Below are 19302 nucleotides of genomic sequence, written 5' to 3'. Positions count from 1 at the left end.
AAAGGAAACAGGTTGGAAACAGGGTAATTTACCTCAGTAAATTAATGGCCCACTAGAGCAAAACCTCCATCCACCTCTAGAGCTGGGCTTCCTCCAGACAATGCTGCTCTTTATCAGCTTCAATACAGGAGTTAGATTCCCAGGATAATTTAAATCTAAAAATGTGCAGCTTTCAGCATTAATGTAGGTGCCTGTCACCTTAACTGGTGACAGGTAAGTGGTTACTGTCTGAAGCTAAACTTATCAGCTGAGGATGGAGGCACTTCAATGACTGAATTGCATTTAACAGCTTGCTCTAGCAGAGGGCAGTTTTCCCACTGAAGGTGTGTTACAGCAAGCCAGTCTGCTCAGGAGTCTGTCATACTTTGGGGCTAGACACCCACACTGAACTGCTGCTTTTGCAAAAGAAAAGCTGACCTGCCATTTGGGAGATCACAACAAGTTATAATATCAGAAATAGCTGCAGCCTCTGAGTGATTTCAAATTCTTTGACTTCTTTCCTTGGTTCACCTTCTCCCCATCCTGTCTTCCCTCATAAAATGCTAAAAGAAATAAATTTTAAAAGGGCAAGGAAGGCTTGATATAAGGACAGCTAGTAAAAATAATCTATCCTCCAGATATGCTACAGTGGTTCCCCCAAAGACAATGTTCCAGAACAGCACAATAAAGGAGCCAATAATAAACCTGCTCACTGGGGATTAAAGAAGGAATCAATAGATCTTATAGATAGATTGATAGCATCAGGATGCAAAGACCACCCTCAGCCATGCCCATGCTCCCAGAACTCTGCTGTGTGCTTCATCAATCCATTCCTCCTGGCTTAGTCCATGCTACTGATGGAAACACAACCTCACTCTTCCAACACCCATTGGCAAAGGAAGTGTTTCCCTTCAGTCTCTAGAACCAGGAGATGTTGCAGTGGAAGCTCAGAGCCACTGCAGCTGCCATTCCTTTGGCAACAGTGGCTGCCAGAAAACTGGAGGATTTGCAACACAGCAAGAAGGCAAGGAAAAAAAACAGTGCAGGTCCAGGCTGCCTCCAATTTTACCTACCTCACATCAACTTCTAAAGAACCAGCTGCACATACAAGTGAAATGAAATACTGAGTAGAAATCTAACTACCAAAGAAAGATTAAAGCATTTTGAGGTTTTACCCTGCTAATTCACTGTGGCTTTATCACTGCACTGTTTTTGTTTTGCTTCAGTTTAGTTTTCTATTTCCTTTTGTCTGCTGTTTCCAGGAAGAACTCACACAGATAAGCATCCCACCCTGTCAGAGGAACCAAACTTGCAGTAGGAGAGAGCACAGAAAGGAAAAAGTACAAAAGGCCTTATATTGCACTGCCAGACACCAAAAAACAGCCTCTTTTTAGCCTCTTTTACTTTAATTTCCAAGTGACACTAACATTAAGAACTAACATAAAGAGTAAGTAAATATTTCCATTTTGAAGTTGACAGCTTGAAGGGCCATGCAGACCACTAGCCCCAGTATTTACACTAAAAACTAAGTGGCACAACCCTCCTGCACTAGAAAAGGGACTTTTGTTATTTTCCTCTTTCATTCAAGGGTATGGGACTGTCAGTAGCACCAGATGTTTTAGGGAGAGGAAAAAAAAGGTAAAAAGAATCTCACACATGAAAGTAAGGGCTTACTACTGGCTTTCTGCTCACACTCCACAGACCATATCCAAGCCCAAAAGAACAGTTTCACCTTGAAAAGTAACTGTATAAAATTGTCACCTCGTTCCACAGACCTGCTCCTGCGAGATCGCTGCCGGCTTTCTCAAACAAGCTTATGTTGGCTTTTTATTTCCACTGAACTCTGCTGAGACGGATCTGGCACTGTGGGAGGGAGCTGGAATCTCTCCTTTGCACCAGCAGCACCACTAAGCTGCAGTAACTCACACCTGTCCAAACCTGCAGGCACGAGCAGGCTGCACACAGGGGCTCCTCAGGTCACAGGCACATCCTCACCCAGCTACACTGGAAGAAACAGCTCTGCCACCATCCCCAGCTCCCCTTTCCCTGCAGGGACAGGTAAAAACTCAAGCTGCACACAGCAGCTTCTCTCTCAGGCTCACTTCTTGTAGCATTATGTTAAAATGTAAAGCTCTCTCCTGCAAACTGCAGCTTAGGGTAGCTCTGCCACTTTGTAAGACTTTTCTGGAGCTTCTGGGAAGCTATTGTTTCCTCAGCAGCCTGGAGCCAGCTGCTGTCTGCAGCCATCACTCCTTGGGACTCTAACGAGACAACTTCTTAGTCAGAGATTTGCCTGAATCGTGTGATTGGTATTAAGATATCACAGCACAAAGAAAACGAGTACAAACAGCAGACTCAGAGATGTTGAACACCCCCAGTGACCCTTCAGCACCCAGAGACAGGCTGTGCTGACCTGATGCAAACGGACAGAAAACTTCAGGCTTAGTTTCTCCCATTCATAAGCTGTGAAGTCTCATGTCAGGTTCAGCAGATGCCTTAATGCCTAAATCTGAAGCTTGGTGGAGAAGCAGGAGTTGTTTCAAACCCCCAGAAGTAACAGTTAAAGTAGAAAATGTTAGGAAGGGAAATGTTAAATATGCCCTATTGTGACAAAAAAGGGAAAATACTTTTTCCTCCTGCTCTGGAAAGACCCCTGTGTTTTCCTCTGCGTGATGCCAAACCCGGAACTGTGTTTTCACATGCACTGTGCAACATCAGTGTTGCACCAATACATCAAGGGGCAGGTAGAAAGAGGAACCAAAGGTATTGATTCAAAGCTCTCTGGGAACACACATTATTTATGTTCAGACCTTACAGGCATAAAACTTTCAGCAGCAGCCACACAGGAACCAGCTTTTATTGGACACAGCAACTGATGGTGATAACAGGGACAGGGAGAAGATGACACACGAAAAGGAGAAAGCACATTTTCTGAACACAATGGGGATGCCAAGCATGAGCACATCTCTAAACAGATTGAGGGAATCCCTGATTCCCTTTTCTTCATTTCTTTCTCCCTCCCTGTTCAGGCCTGTCTGCAGGCATTCAGAAGGGTCTGTTTTCCAAGACCACCTTTAAGAGCTTGTGTGTGACATTCAGATAACAATGGGGAGTGAAGGGAACAGGTGATTTGTTCCTGTGTTTAAGAGGTGTAGGGCAAATGAAGGAGCAAACCCCAGCTCAAGGCAGCCAGTCCATCCTTGCTGCTCTAAGGACAGAGACATTGCTGAATAACTCACCCTCCTCACAGTTGCTCCCCGTGAAGCCAGGACAGCACCTCCACTCCAGCGTGGTCACAGTTCTGTAGGACATTTTGTACGTGGGCCTGATGAGAGTCCTGTAACTAACACAAACAAGGAGTCAGCAGAATGCAGTGACCTACTCGAGGGCAGTGTTGCTACTAATTCATAGCACATCTTCTCACCTGGATATATCCCAAAGCACCCAGCCATCCCCAGCTACAGAGAAAGGAGTCACACAAAGTATCAGCAAGGATTTATTAGAGCGTGGATCTGATTCAACAGCTTTTATTTTCCTCCTTAAGCCCTCATGCTCTACTGGCTCTTCCCCACACCTCTCCTCCCCCAGGTAGCACCAGCAGCTTTGTGGAGATCTCACCACTACAAAGTCCTGCAAGTAGCACGATGATGACTCGTTTCCCACACTCTCCCGTCCTGGGGACTTCTGTGACATTGAACAGAGGCTGGCAACAGCCTTTCCTCACTCAGCAGTAAGAGAGTTTCCCATGTCCCGGTGCCTTCCCTTTCCCCACCACTCAGACCTGGGATGTACCAACACATCAACATGAACTTCATCAGTGACCTTCATGGAGCCTTTTTTTCCAGCTATCTGACCTGTACCTCAGTTCTCCTCCATCTGAAATAGGGTCACCCTCTTCTGGACCACAGCCAAGGTTCTGCAGGACAAGTTTGTGAGCTCTGTGAGCAGCACAGCATCCCCAGGGTCCCAATTAGAGCACAAGCCCTGCCATGCCCCACTGGCAACTGGAGGGTGACCTGCAGACACAGCAGGGCTGTGCAAGGCACCAGTGATTCTGAAGCCAACACAGACAGTTGCATAAGTGACAACTTCTCCTTTAAAACAGCAGCTCGTCAAAGCTGGCAACTGCAAGTTTTCCCAGTCTACAGCCAAACAAGTCACTGCTGCTATTCATGAAGCTAAAAGCAAACACGGAAGTTGTACTCTACAAGCTCCCCTCGAAATTCCTACCCTTATTTAACAGCCAAAGGAATTTGGCACACACAGGGAGAGTCTGAAGCTTTGGGATTACAGTGTTGCAGGCTGCAGCTTATGCTTGTCTCTCCAAGCCAGGCAGACACAAGCCCTGAGCACCCTGTCCCTGGGGAAGAGGGTCCTCCTGCTGAGAGCTGGCAGGAGACAGAGCACTGCCCTGGGCTCAGCTGGGCACAGGGACAAAACAGAGCTGGAGGTTGCATGAATCTCATCCAAAACTGCTCCAAGGGGAGGCAGGTGCAGGTGTACACCCAGGACAGCACTGCAGTGACTGGTAGCTGCTCCAAAGAGCAGTAACAAAGGCTTGCCAGGAGAGGCTGCCCATGTGTGTCTTGGAAAGAACGGAGCAGCTCAGTCGTGGTTAGCAGTCTTTGGGAAACTAATTTCTCAGGAAGTTGTTTGCTGATGATTTGTGCCAGCTGCCAAACACAAACTAAGTTCTCCTATAGCCGCTGGAGAGGGGGGGCTGCACAAACTTCCTCCTGAGCACAGGGCTGCCTGCCCTGGGAACAGCCTCACCCAGAGACAGGAGAGCAGCGCTGCCTCCTGAGAACGTGATGTCCTCACCCTTGGAGCTGCCAAAAAGCACACCAGTCACTGCTAATACCCACAACAGTGATCCAGGCACTTGTCTGATACAGGCTGGACAGAGCCAGCTCATCCCACCTATTTCTTTGTTCTTCTGCATCCAGTGGTGTTCAGGAGTCCACAGTCATGTGTGAGTTTGAGGACTTGGAGCACGCTGATGTAGGTAGACCTTCAGTGCATCTTCACAAAGACACCTAAGGCACAAAGACTTTAAGTGTCTTGCTGAGGGTCTCTCAGAATAGCTCTGGCAAAGCCCAGGAATTGAGCCCAGGTCTCCCAACTCCCAGTCCTGGCGTTGGACTCCAGACATCTTTCCACACTTAAGCCCTGAACCATCAGTCAGAAGTTCATGACTTTGTCACTAACACCACAGCTGGATCTGACCTTCACATGAAAGTCTCCAGCCTTGTTACCAGTGTCCAGAGCCAGCGAGTCTCCAACCACACCGTGATTTTAAAACCTTGTTTCTGCCAACACCAAGATGTTAAAACTCTCTCAAACTTCATTATGAAGTGTGGAGAGTGGCTTGAGCCAGACTGGAATCTTGGCAGCAGTTCTGTGTTGGGGAAGTAGCTATAGTTTAATCCTCAAATGAGGGAGGACTTCTCAGGGCATGACAAGCATGGAGCTCAGCTGTCACAGCCTACCACCCACCCTGAATTCCCTGGAAGAGGCCTGATGTGTGCAGCTCTGTTCAGCATCGTGCACTCAGGCATCTGAAGTGGGCCCAGATTGCAAGTCCAGTTTATTCTGAAGTTGCTCTGTTCTTCATAGCACCCTTTTTCCTCAGTTTTGTGACATGGAACCAAGGTCTGTTGTGACCTATGGCATAACATCATGCAGATTTCTGACTGCTGTTCCAGGAGGGGAGCAAAGAAAGCACCTTTAGCAAAGCATTGCCACCATCTGACACTTGCAGTGTTGCAACTGAAGGAGATGAAAAAAGGAAATGAAAAAGGAGGGAGAAGGAAGATACCTGTTAAAGATCAGAAGCCCCTGAATGAAAACATGGAAAACACAACAGGCAGAAAAAAGCATTGGTAACAAAATAGGGAAGCCTTTCCCTTGGATGTCACTCAAGCCACAAACACTGGCACAGAAATCTGCCAAAGCAGAGTGGAAGAGGTTTGGAGGAGCCACAACCTGCACTGCTCCACTCCCCAGGGAGCCAAAGGATGTGCTCAGCACACGCAGCTCCCTTCAGCAGGAGAACTCCAAGCACTTCACAGAGAAGCAAACTACCAGCATCTGCCACTCCACTGCAAGAACCAGGTGTCATTTCCAGGGATTTTCCTGAGGGTTCACAACAATATCCCAGGAATGGGGCAACTCCCAGGGAAGAGCCCAGAAAGCTCAGCCCACAGCCCCTGCTGTTCTAGATCAGAGCCACCACATGGCTGTCCTTGGAGCTGCCTGATCCCTGTAGGATGAGCTACAGGAGCTTGTCCACATAAAATTATCATTTGGGAAACAGCATCTCTTGCTTGTGGCTCTAAGTGACTGCCCAGGAAGTGGTAATTTGGGGAAGGAGCGTGAGCTGACTTATGAACTGATTTGGGGATATGGAGCTACAAGTACTGGAGAGGTCAGGACACACTGAGGGATGGCAGCCAACAAGTCTCACTCCTCAGCACACAAGGATGTGTCCCCCTTGCTTTCAAGGAAGTGTCACTGAACACAACAGCCAGACATGACACAAGAAAGGGGAAGAGAGTCACATTCTTGGATCAAAGCCTCAAAAATCAGGTCAAAAGAGAAAGGCATGATCTCTGCCGTGACCCAAGCAGGACAGCCTGTCACACACAGGAAATACCTTCCCCCTTTCTGGATTTCCCCTGCCCTTTGACACTCACAAACAAAGCTGTTTGTGCACAAAGCCCACATGAGAGGGAAGGCGTGAAACTTGTTTCCACATCACCAGAGAAGGTTTTGTTACTCTGATTCACTCAGCCGTGTCAGTTTGTGCCCAAGGAGACCTCAGTGACCCTCAGAGGCCTCTGTTCATTTTTATTCAAGCCCCAGGTTGAAAGTTTGACCGTCACTTACTGATGGGTTTCAGGATCACAGGATGAATGAACTTGCCTTTTTGACTGGCAAAGAATCCAGAAACCAAGGAATCCAAGCTCTCTTTTGCCTACTTCTCTCATGGCATGGAAGTCAGATATCAACCCAGTGGGTCCAGCCCCGTACATATAACTGACACATTGCCTTCCAGGGACCCTCACCTTCATTACAACAGGTGTATCAAAGGGCATTCAGAACAAAGCTTGACATAGTTCCTCTAACTCTTGGTACCAATGCCCTGATTTACAGACATGCCAAAACCCTACAATTCCCCATAGAAAATCAGAGTATTCTGACATCAGATTTCAAATCGATCAGGTTAAAGTAACCATATCTCAAAGCACTTGGAAAGAAGGGACTTTAGGATCTCAGAGAAGCTATCAAGTATATATTTGGTTCCCAGCACCACCACACCCACCCCAGACAGACCGTCATAACCATCCTCTCAAAGCCTACCAGACACTGATTACACCAGGCAGCTCCTCTGTGTAGCACACACAAGACAACTTCACCTCAAACCAGAGCCACAGCTGATGCAAGGACGAGAAGCACCTTTGCCATCACGCTTGCACTCACAGGCATGGCAGAGACCATCACTGTGAATCAGACCAGTGCTCTTTTTTCCTGCATCTCCAGCTCTTCCAGCTTCCCTACCACAAAAGCAGTAGTTCCCCAGGGAACAACATAACCAGAGGAGTTTTAAATGTGCTCCTGCAGACACTGGATTAAAAAAAACAAACAACATGCAGCTGCAGGAGTGTTGGAGCTCATTGTGTCCTCTGCCTTTACCAAAGGGGAGGAAGAAGACTCTGTTCACCTCTGAACATGTCTGGTTCAAACAACTTAGCAAAAGACTAAAGCCAGGAAACAAACCTACCTACCTCCCACGCCTTGATGTCCACAGTAATACTTGACAGGCTCCCAGTCCCAAGAAAAAAGGCCAAGGACACAGAAATAGATGTTTCTATGCCACCAGAGTAATCATCAGCTCCTGTCTTTATTAACAGTCAGATGTCAGTGCTACTGCAGAGCAGTGCTGCAGTAAAGGGGAGGAGTGCTCAGAGAATGTCTGGGCAAGATCAAAAGGCCTCAATCAGCAGCCTGAGCACAACCCCTGAAACAGGTGACCCTCCACCTGTGCCCAGCCAGCACCACACAGCCATTGTTCAAAGCTGAGAATGCCCCTTTGTGCTACAGCTCTAATCCTACACACCCAGAGCCTCTGTCTGTCCTGCTTGTAGGAGCACTGTTCATCCTGCATTTATATCCCATGTGTGCTTTGAAGAGCAGACGCCTTTTTCCAAGCACATTTCTCTCCAAGATGTGGAGTCGTAAGGGAATTAAACACATAAAAGAGTTTATGTGCAACAGTACTTCAAATAGCAATCCTAATGCACTGGAATAAGCTCTGGGACTTATTATTCAATTGACTGGAAAGCAAGAAACAGAGAAGGATTTCCCTGTGGCATTACTAGTTCTGAAACTGAGGGGAAACATCAGCTACAGGCCAATCTCCTGGGTGACAGATCCCCAACTTCTCCTACTGACCCTGTAGCAACAGAGTTTTCAAAAGCACAGAAGACCAAATTGGATGAGCCTGCAGAATTCCTTCTTTGTTATTCTACAAACTAGCTTGTAAAATCCCCCTGGGAGCAGTAATGTGTTCAGTTTAAATGAAAAGAACAAAAAAAAAAAAAAAGAAAACCCAGCATTCAAAAACACCAAACAAGAATGATCCATGCAAGATGTGTAGCCTGCTTACATTAAATGCACACAGCATTTGTGATAAGCCAAACCAGCTACAATACTGAAAGGATAAAACAGGCAGTGACAGGCAGCTGGAAAGGGCATCAGAGCCCAGATTTGTTGTGTTGCAAGAACACTCTTCCTTCCATCTCTCCCATCTCCGAGTGAAGTTTAAAGCCAACAGATGAATAATTAAATGTTTGGAGTTTCAATAACTTATCAAAGTAAGAGACCAGGTAAACCCATCCCTGTACAAGCCAGCTGTGCGTTTCCTGGAAAATCTTCAAAGTCTCTGAAGGCAGAAAATGCTGCAGAGACAGGAGGCTCAAAAGCTAAAGTCAGACAGCTCTGTGACCATGGAGCACAGCAAAGCATAACAGGATAAAAACTCACACAGCCTTGCTGGGAACATTCCTTTTCAAGGATGGGACAAGCAGGAGAGGAGCTGGAATATCCTGCTACAACATGAGGCAGCACATTTCCTGAGATGAGATGGGGATTTTCACAGCAACAACAAATTGAAGTAGAAAGTGTTTGTCTTCTGAAGGCTGTAACAGCACATGATCTGCCAAGGCCATTCATCCCATCCATTCACCTCCTGAGACACTGCTTTACTGACTGCAACAATCATACACCAATACTCTAATCAAAAGTAGGCTGATTTTGGCCAGCTAGGGTATAGCAAGAAGCTGCCCTGTTGTGTCATAAAACACAGTAAGACAAAAGCAGCACTGTTCTCATCTTACAGGTGAGGTGGCATGGCTGGACTGAAGGCAGGAAGTCACAAAAGCTCCAGCAACTGAATGTGATCTCAAATCCTTGCCTGGCCTTCAAGACCACCCTCCTCAGTGAGCCTTGAGGAGTGCAGTGTCCCAACAGGACAGGACTGGGCTGCAGCAAAAGGATTGCTGAGGAGAAGGATTAAGGTTTGGATGCCTGGGTTTACTGGGAGCTGGGGATAACCATCCAGGCAGTAAAGAACCAGAGATTAGGCTGCCATTGAAGCCCCAAAGTAGGGACTTTGTCCCTTCCTTCAGACAGACAAATGGCATGTGAGTGTGAAGCAGCCCAGGAGCTGCAGCCAGGCTGCTGCAGAGCGTGACACAGCAAAGGCACAGCCCATGGCACACAGGAGCCAAAGCCTTCGCTGCCCAAACAGAGAGAGCTCAGGAACAGATCTGCTGAGGGAAATCCTCCAGCCAAGACTGCTCCAGAGCAACTCAGCACTCAAGCTAAATAAAGAGCCTGGGGTGGAGGGCAAGAACAGAACAGCTCAGCCCAGCCCAGCCAAGATGACGACACTCCTGCTAAAGCAGCTCTGCTGCAGCTTCCCAGGAGCAAGTGAATGGACAGCAAGGACATCTCACAGCCAAGGCTGCAAGGCTGGGATCTCACAGATCCTCCTCTGCCAAGGGCTTGACCCTGAGCTGCAGTTTGTGCAATAAGGGAAAGAAACCCAACATGAATGAATGGGAGACAGGAAAGGGATTAAATCCTCGTCTGGCCACGCCGATGTCTGCTTGTAAGCGGAGTCTCTGCAGCAGAGAGCCCCTCTCAGCTGTCACCACAAGTCTGAGAGATGCCTTTTTCCTTGGCTGACATCCCTTTTGCCAGTGAGCAGCCTGATAACGGGTGCTGGCAGAATGAAAGCTCTCCCAGATACGGCTGACTCCCTGTAAACAAGGAGATGAAAACAGTTTGTTTCAAATCACAGCTGGGAGAAACACTACAAAGCCAAAATAGTGCCAATGGCTTACTGACATTTTGCATTGCTTACAGTCACACAGAACACTCTGTGCCCTTTAATTCAAGCTCAGGCACCACACATCTCCCTAGAGAAGAACAGGAGAAGGCCAAAAGACACTTTAAATTTACTTTTTTAGCAAAAGAAAAGCAGATATATTTCTATTACCTGAACAACCACAGGGATATAGAGAGCAAGAACATTTCTAGCCACTACCAGGCCTGGAGTAAGCCTGGCCCTGCCTGAAGCTAGACTTCCAGAAATCCCAAAAAGAGAGAGACTGGTATAAACAAGGTAAGGAGGAAACAAACAAGTAGGGCACCCAAGCTGTTTTCTGCTCTGTTCATCTTCTGCAGGGATTTTCAGAGACCTGTCAAAGGAAGTTGTACAGCTTGGTGGCTGATGAAAGCTTACAAGCCCCTTCAAAGCCAGTTTCTTAACAGAAAAATCAGGTAAACAAATACAACTTGCAAGGAACTGCACTAGCAAGTGAGGGGCTGAATAGAAAAGGCACTACACTGCCTTGTGACTTTGGGAACTGTCTTTCTCATTGCTATCCTTTATACACAAGGAGTTTTCATCTGAAAACAGGAGATGGTGTTTACCTGAATTAGGAGAGAGATCAGTGTTTCCTAAAAAGACAGTACCCATTTTGGTGAGAGAGAAGGAAAAAGTATTTTTTTTAAAAAGTAGTTTCAGAACTTCAGCTTGACTCCAAGATAAAAGAAAGCCACTTCAAGCATCCCTATGGGCTGGCAACAAAACAGTGCTGGGCTGCTGTGTGCTCAGAAAGCAACACCTCAACCACACAACCTGGCTCAGGGGTACCAAACATTGTCCACAGTAGTCACATGGCACAAGATCCATCGTTCTCAGCAGCTGGTTTTCATTCTCTTATCAAAGTCAGGTGCACTGCTGAAAACAAACAGCCATTTATAAAAGATGTCTTGGCTGGGGATAACTTATCCAACAGCCCATTCAGCTCTCAGGAAATCAGAGGATTCACCTTTGTTTTTATTCGAGCTTGGGGCTCTCCCTTTCAGATGGTGGCAGTAGGGGAAATGATCAGGAACCAGTTTTACCTCTGATGATAGGTGGGTGGGTTCCAGCATTTTGTCAGCAGCTTTCTGAGAGGTCCTTGGGAAAGAGGTGCAGGGTCTTTCTCTATTTTATGCAAGAATGTCATACCATGTGTGGTTAGAGGACAGACATTAGAGTCATTTCCCTGGAAGGGCTCCATCCTCTTGTCCTGCATTTCCTCCCAACTCAAAGGGAACAGAGCACTGATGTCCCCCCATCTCCTCTGGAAGGTTTCTCCACAGTGATCATCTTCCAAAAATGCAGCTCCTGTTAGCTGAGCTTTCACCAGCTGAGATCTTGAATATTTAATAACCCCAGCTTCTTTCCATGATATTTTCACACAGAAAGAAAAATTGAGATGTCTGCTGCTGTTCTGCATTGTCTTCAAACAATTGGACTCATCAGGCAAACAAACCAAACTACATTTGAAACTGAAAATGTTCCATGAACAATGTCACAACAGCACACACTACTCCTAAAGTCTCTGGGTTAATGTAAGAATCAATGGCATCAATCAACTGCAGGGGCCCACAGAAAGAATTTTTACTAATAACATGATCAAATGTTTGGTACTTAGGAAATTCCAGTTGTGTTAACAACGAAAAATAAGTAAGATTTTTGGCAAGTTTAGAAGACAAGGTGAAAGCTCACAAGTTTCTAATGACAATTATGTGCCTAAAAAGCCTGGGAAATTAAAAAGCTTCAACAGAAGTTTGGTCATGACAGCGTAAAATATGAAGTGTTTCAACCACAGCCTTGCATAAAGACCAAAGAGACACCAAAGCAGATATATTACAAGTAAAAAAACTGAGACTGACCACTGGCCAAGTGGAAACTAGAGAACCAACTATGGGAACAGCCCCATGAACAGCAAAATGTGAATTCCAGATGAAGTGTCACAAGAACAGGGAGGTGGGTCTCAGCCTGCAGTTCAATCACCTTCTGGCCAGGTTATCAACTACAGGAGGACCTCACCCCTGTGGGTGAATTGGTAACAATAACAATAAAATGAGTGAGCTCTGTGAACTAAGTTATGGCTTGTCTACTTGGGAAATTGTTTTTAGAAGCTAGGTGCAAATGTAGAGCACAATGGCTTTTCTGCCCCAATTCCCAGATGGGTGGGTAACACTGTTCTGCTCTGAGAATGTCTTTCAGAGAAGGCAAAGCTTAACAATGCAAAGACATTTTACTGAAAGGTGGTAGCTGGGGACAGTTATTTCACACTTTTTTTCCTTCTTAAATGTAGGTTCCAAGACTATAAATGATCGAAAGGCAAAGCAGGCTCAGGACAAGTTTCTGACATGTAGCTGTTTGTAAGCTTTGTTTCTCGTCTGAGGAGAGGACATTCTGTTTTAACATGTCTGTAAAGGGTATTGAGATCCAGGAAGTCTGAAGAAACTCCACTCTGAAAGATCCAGGGCACATACCTTTGTCCCTCATGGCCTATAAGGGATTTGATCACAGCTTTCCAGTGTATGTGATCAATATTACCACTACAACCCTGAGTACAGGGATTTGATACCAACAAGTCACACAGAACCATTGATCCAGCACCTCTGCTCACCCTGGTCAGTCACACTGAACATTTATCTGCTTTCATGCCTGACCAGCAGCAGCCTCCTGTGTGGAGAAGCACAAACAGGCACTGCAGCCTGAGCTAAACTGTTCCCCATAACTTGTCCTAATACTGATGTCCTTAAATTGAACTATCTGTCCCCAGGCTGAATTTTCTCCCCTTTTGTAAATGTAACTGATGTTGTCACATAACTTCTACAATAGAAGTTGCTTAATGAAGAAAAGAACTTTGTGTTTCAAGCAACTTGTGTGAGATTATATCACCCAAATAAATAGGCATTAGGTAGGTGGAGAATGGATATTAGATAGGTGGGTTCATGTAAACTTTCCTCTATAAAAGATGTAGTATTTTACCCCTCGGTGTGCTTGATTTGTGGAAACCTCCACCTGGCACAGAATAAACAATATCTCCTTTCTAAACTAGACTCTCTCTGTGTTTTGAGAGTTCCTAAAATGGGAAACAATGCTACACTTACCTTCACCTGTGACTACCCTGCAGTTATCACCAGTGGCATTCTTCAGTCACAGCACCCCAAAGCAGGATATCCCAGCTGACCCTCTGATCTCAGCCCTCTCTGCAGTACTCACCAGCAACCAAAGGGGAAGGGCAGGAAGGTTTGGGCAACATGAGACATGAAGATTTTTACCTCACTAAGTTGGCACAAGGTCCTGGCCACCGGCAGCTCTGATAAACTCTCTGGATCACCGTTTCTGACCCGTTCTGCACCTGGCAGGAGACTGTCCTTGTGACCGTGTAGTGACACCAGTGCCTGCAGAGAGAAAGGACACACACTAATCAGCCCCAGTAAGACAGCCAGTGAACCAACACACACCAGACTGCAGTAAAAACAGGCCAAGTTATCTGGCATGGGGTGGTTTCTTCTGCCAGCCATAGCCAGGCTAACTTGCAGTCTTCACTTCTCACCCCACCCTCTCCTTCTAATAGCTGCAGAAAGATTCCCAGCTTCTGCCAACCTGAACCACAGATTCAGTTTTGCCTCTTGCTTGGTTGTCAGAGACCAGGGTTTTACAGTGCATAATTTAGTTCTGACTTATCAGAAACAATAGGACTTGAGGAAAAAAAAGAAGTGTTCCAAATCTCCTGATAGTCAGCTCCCATTGTACTGGTCTTAATTCCATCCTGCTTCTTATGGTATCATTCCCCAGCCTCCCACCATTCTGAACAACAGCAGAGTTGGAAAATTCTGCTTTTTGGTGTGGTGGAGTTCTCTGTCAGCAGGACTCGAACACGCTGGGTGCTGAACAAGTTCTGTTGTTGTCCTGCTGAGGTTACAGCCTAAAAATGGGCAAGGGAAAATGCAGGGGAGGAAGGGACAAGTGTCTCACAAGAAAATAAGAGAGAGACAGACCCCTCACTGCAAGGTGTATGAGACAGAAGGAACTGCATTTTCAGCACAGGGAATCTGGACCTAGAGCGCTTTCAGGGACCTTGTCTGAAAAATAAAATATTTTAGGTTCCAGTTACATGTCTGAGGGGGTACAAAAAAGGTTATTTTCATTTCCCCCTTGCACTCATTGCTCATCTTTGCCAAATCCTGGTTCATGTTTTTGTGAATATTTTGGTGTGGAATGTTTTGTGATGCTTTTGTACATCAGTGTAGTGAACAGGTTTGAGAGTCGCTTTCCTACTGACTGAGGATCAGAACTGGGGTCACTGTGGGAAGTGGAGACACCAGTTTGTGCTCTAAAACACACCCAGTGCTTGTGTAACATTCCCTGCTGAACCAGAGGAGTCCTGGCTCCTCATCTATCTTAAAGCAAGAGGCCTCAATAGAACAGATCCCTTCAAGCACCACAGCGACTCCCCAGCCTTGCACACCAAAAATCAAACTGCTTGCACAGTGGCAATGCACCTGCCCATTCCCTTCTCCTTCCCTAAACCACCTCCTCTCTGCCACTTTGATTTCTCCAGAGCATGCCATTTACATCATTTGTTGTTTTTCTCCCCTTTCTGCATTCCCCTCCCATCTCCACAGGAATCCCTGCTCTCTGGATAGCTCCCATTTCCATGAATAGGAGGCACACATGCCAGGACCACATGGGGCCAGCGGGCTGCTCACTGACCCTTGGGCTACAGCCGGCCGGGAACGCTGGCACACCCAGGGAGGAGTGGCTCTGTGCCCAGGGCCACGAGCCTGGCAGCAGGGACAAGGCTCAGCCGTGCAGCTTTCCCTGAAACACTGCTCCTGCTCCCCATAAACCTCGCTGTGATTCCTCATCAGCAAGTGGGGACTGTGGTCAGACCTGAGGTGAGCCCAGGTGGGCAGGGAGGTCTTACAGAACCACTTGTCTCAGATTTGTCAGGGATCTGTGGTGTATAAATAGGGATCAGATACCCGAGTATCCAAATGTCTGTATTAACATCTGCAGCATCAAACCGATGTCCAAAACAAGGGGGAAAAACATAAAGTTCATGAAGCTTCAGATCACACGATGACATCAGATCCTTTAACAGGCTCAACACAACTTCACACAAACACAAAGTTTAGGGAGCAGGGCCAGAAGAAACAACAACACGAGCTAAAGGCTGAAATTGTGATAATTCAAGGTAAAGTTTTCCTTTTCATTTCACTTGCACACTGGGTGCAATCAGCCATTTGGTCTCTCCAAGCTTTAGTCATGGGGTTTGTCCAGACAGGGGTAATATCTCCTCCTGCCATGGGAACAGCCAGTTGAGCACAGAAGGAAAAGCAGCCACGAGAAAGGGGGAGAACAAGAGGGGCTGGGAAAACCACAGCTCTGCATTATTTACCCCAAACATGTTTTTAGCCTGGTGCTTCCAGCTGTGGGAAGGACAGCAGCTGTGCATGAGCCTCAGAGCCAAAGCATTTCATGTCATGTAAAACAACCTGCACATGCACAGAACCTGCCAGGATAATGGCAGAATAATGTGTCCTGAAATCATGAAAACCAAAACTTCTTATTAAGATGTGAGGAGTAAAGGAATTGTTCCCACCACAGGAGAGGAAGGAAGCAGCAGTATCCACACTAGCAACATGTAACAGAATAATGTGTCCTGAAATCATGAAAACCAAAACTTCTTATTAAGATGTGAGGAGTAAAGGAATTGTTCCCACCACAGGAGAGGAAGGAAGCAGCAGTATCCACACTAGCAACATGTAACAGAGCATGAAGGCCCATAAATACTGGAAACAAATTCAGAATAGTTACTGAACATTTCAAATCAGAGCATAATTATCAAGGACTTGAGTACCTCCCCTCATGTTAAGGTCATTTTTCTGGCTTGTCAATGAAATCCAAATAAATATTTAATTACACATTACACTTTAACTGTTACGTAGCTCGTATATGTGTCCCTCTGGCCTTCTCCCAGAGTCAGCTGGGAAGAATTGCTGTTTACAGGATGCATGGATCATCCTACACTGATTATTTTACTCTACTATTGGTTTTGCTGGGTTTCTTGAGTACACACAAGGTACTTCTGTGTCAGATGGGAAAAAAAATAAAAATCAACTGCGCTCTGAACAAACCCTCCATATCTGATGCTGAAAATACACAGTTTCATATTCCTGAAGGGAAATGAGGTGAATGAAAGCAAACACCACCACACACCCCAGAAGAGAAAGGCAGGTGATGGGGGCAGACTCCGGAATTGCCAGAGGGAATCTGGGAGCCAATCTGCTCTTGTTAACAGACAATGGCAGCTCAAAATTGCAACTCTTAGGGAGAAATTGGAAACTAATCATTACTCTCTATGCCTTCCCTTGCATAGACACAAATTTAATGTCATCTTGCTCCTTCAAGGATTATTTTCAATTAGCTTGGGAGTCTGGCACTGCATGTGTGGCTCTGGAGGTGGCACTGTGCAGGCTGCCTATGTCAAAAACTGCAAGAAATGTTGATTATTCTAAGCTACATACAGAGCTGATTCTGCCAGGGTTTCTGTTCAGTGGGTGCTGCTGCAATGCATAGATTTTCTTTCCAAACAAGCCCCAAACTGCTGTTATCTGAGTAGGTCTCACATTTTTAACAACTTATTCCAAGGACCAAGTAGAGCAGGTACACATATCCCCTTGCAAGTCCCAGGAATTCGGCAGTCAGGTTGTAATTCCTGCCTGGGAACAGCCTTTCATGGAAGTGAGAGGTGCTGAACAGAACTTGGTACAACCTCATGACAGAGCCTTGGGCAGCAGTTGAAGATAAAGGCTGCTCCCATTCTACAGCACATTTGGGTGGGGAGAAACCCAACACCTTCCCAGGTTCATTTCTTCACATGACCTGACAGGGACCGGTTATAAAAGGAATCAATCACTACAGGAAGTGAGAAGTTCCCCGAGGTTCTCCATCCACTGCTTTCCTTGCCTGAAGCCATCACCTGCGTTTGCCAGGCTGAACAGGACTGACAGCTCATGGCAGGGTAACAGATCCTTCACTCAAATCCAGGGACAACGTTTCACCTTCCTGAGCAGGAGCACAGAGAGAGCAGTGACAGTGATAAAGTACCACACTTACCACCTCATCTCAAAAGCAGAAACACCAGTGTGGGCATAAATAAAACAAGGTCAGACCCCAAAGATACTCAGCTAATCAAATGTGAACACAGATTTCTCCAGCTTCTCTCTTTACCAACAGGAGGGAGAGTTTGGTTACAAAGGTACCCACAGCCAGGAGTGAAAGGTACATCACACTCTTGCCTTCCCATAGATAGCATAATTTTCCTACAAATACAACTTTCAGGGATTTTTTACTGTGGCACACAAGCAGGTGAGAAAAAACCAGGAACACAGCTGGTCAAGGATGCATTAGGATATCCAGCTTGGAATTCACTGTAGATAAAATAGCACAGTGATTACAGCAGAAAGAAGACAGACAGACAAAACCATCCCAAGACTTCTCTTTGCAAGCCAAAAGTCAGCAAGAACAGCCTCTAGAATGCAAGCAGGCTTCAGACAACGTGACGAAAGGCCTCATCATGGCTTACAGAGATTATAAATGACCCTTTATATTACACACAGATGCTAGAAAGGAAGGTTTAGGACTTTTACTGGCACGCATCCAGGATGGCAGAGAATATATTGCTGCTTATTCAAAAAGAATATTCCAACCAAGCAAACAAAATAATCCAAAGAGCAGCTCCTTTAGGATCTCATGCATGCTTATGACCAGCATATTTAGTGTGAGGTTCTGCAGCATCCCATGGAACTGGTCCTTGCTTAGAGAGAGGAGTTTCACTTGGTCCATTTCTTCCAGCTGTTTCCAAAGAAACACCCCCTCCTCTCACACCCTATTTAATTCTTGCAAGACTTTCACCCACAACAGAGGATCTGCAGATTTAGACAGTTTCCTTCTGGGGCTACAGACCGAGACCTCACGTCTTGATCACGGCTGACAACGTGTTTTTCCAGAGGGAATACGGGTGTTGATGCCAGCAGATATCTCATCATATTTACTGTGTAGGTTCAGGATGTCACTGTGGACCCTTCAGGCTAAATGGAACAACAAAATCAATAGTTTGCTTCCACTTGGAGATACTCTGCACACTCCTGTTTGGAGCTTAAATTGATCCCTCCCTCAGCAGATGCTGAGAGGTGCCTGCTCTCTGCTGACCCAGCTTCAGGCACCTGGACACTGGAGGACACAAAAAATTCTCACCTTCCAGAGCACATGGGGAACAGCCTGAGAGGATCTCCCAGGGCATCTGGGTTCACACAGAAAGCTGGAGCTGCAGTTTGCTTCCACAGGCAGCCACCAGAGACAGAGCCATACCTGCACCCCACTGAATTTCTGAACCTTCTGCACCCCTCAGCAGAAGCTTATTTGGACTCACAGCTCACCTCTGGAGATTCTGGATGTCTTTACAGCCTGTCATCCACCAGTGAGAAAGAAAAGGGACTGCAGAGGGTGGAGAAGTGTAAGGTAACAGATAACCAAGCTAAAATACTGTAGGCTCCAGAAGAGCCACATACTCACATATCAAAGCTTAATTCCTGGATAGCATGACTGCGTTAGAGCAATCATTTCATGGATGGGAAGACACTGAGGAGGAAGCTTCATCTTCCCTCCCTTCTCACCATTGGGATTTGCACAGTACTGTTTCCTAAGCCCACGGGGTGCATAAAGGATCTCTCCATCCATCCATCCCTCCATCCATCCCTCCCTCCCCCATGAATGCTTAGAAACACTCACACCACAACACACTCACAGAGCCATCCCCAAAAGCAGCGTTTGCTTCTTTCCTAGTCCAAACTGCTGGCTTTTCCCCAAGCTTCTCTGCGTCCTGGGAATCCCTG

The 19302-nt window shown here is 46.4% G+C and overlaps 1 protein-coding gene across 7 annotated transcripts in view; it reads right to left on the bottom strand.

Annotated features, from left to right (window-relative positions):
• COL26A1 (collagen type XXVI alpha 1 chain) overlaps positions 1 to 19302 on the bottom strand; it is a 167202-nt gene that overhangs the window by 128210 nt on the left and 19690 nt on the right. For 5 of the 7 annotated variants that reach the window (XM_069033617.1, XM_069033615.1, XM_069033618.1 and 2 more), the window contains exons 2-3: positions 13678 to 13800; positions 3219 to 3322 (exon numbers count right to left, since the gene is read on the bottom strand). In XM_069033617.1, coding sequence (XP_068889718.1) covers positions 3219 to 3322; positions 13678 to 13800 — 227 coding nt within the window. The remainder of the gene's footprint in view (positions 1 to 3218; positions 3323 to 13677; positions 13801 to 19302) is intronic. The other 2 variants (XM_069033616.1, XM_069033621.1) reach the window with 1 other exon arrangement.

Source organism: Aphelocoma coerulescens, chromosome 19, assembly GCF_041296385.1.
Source record: "Aphelocoma coerulescens isolate FSJ_1873_10779 chromosome 19, UR_Acoe_1.0, whole genome shotgun sequence".
Taxonomy (NCBI): Eukaryota; Metazoa; Chordata; class Aves; order Passeriformes; family Corvidae; genus Aphelocoma; species Aphelocoma coerulescens.
This window is presented reverse-complemented; position numbering and strand designations above follow the sequence as displayed.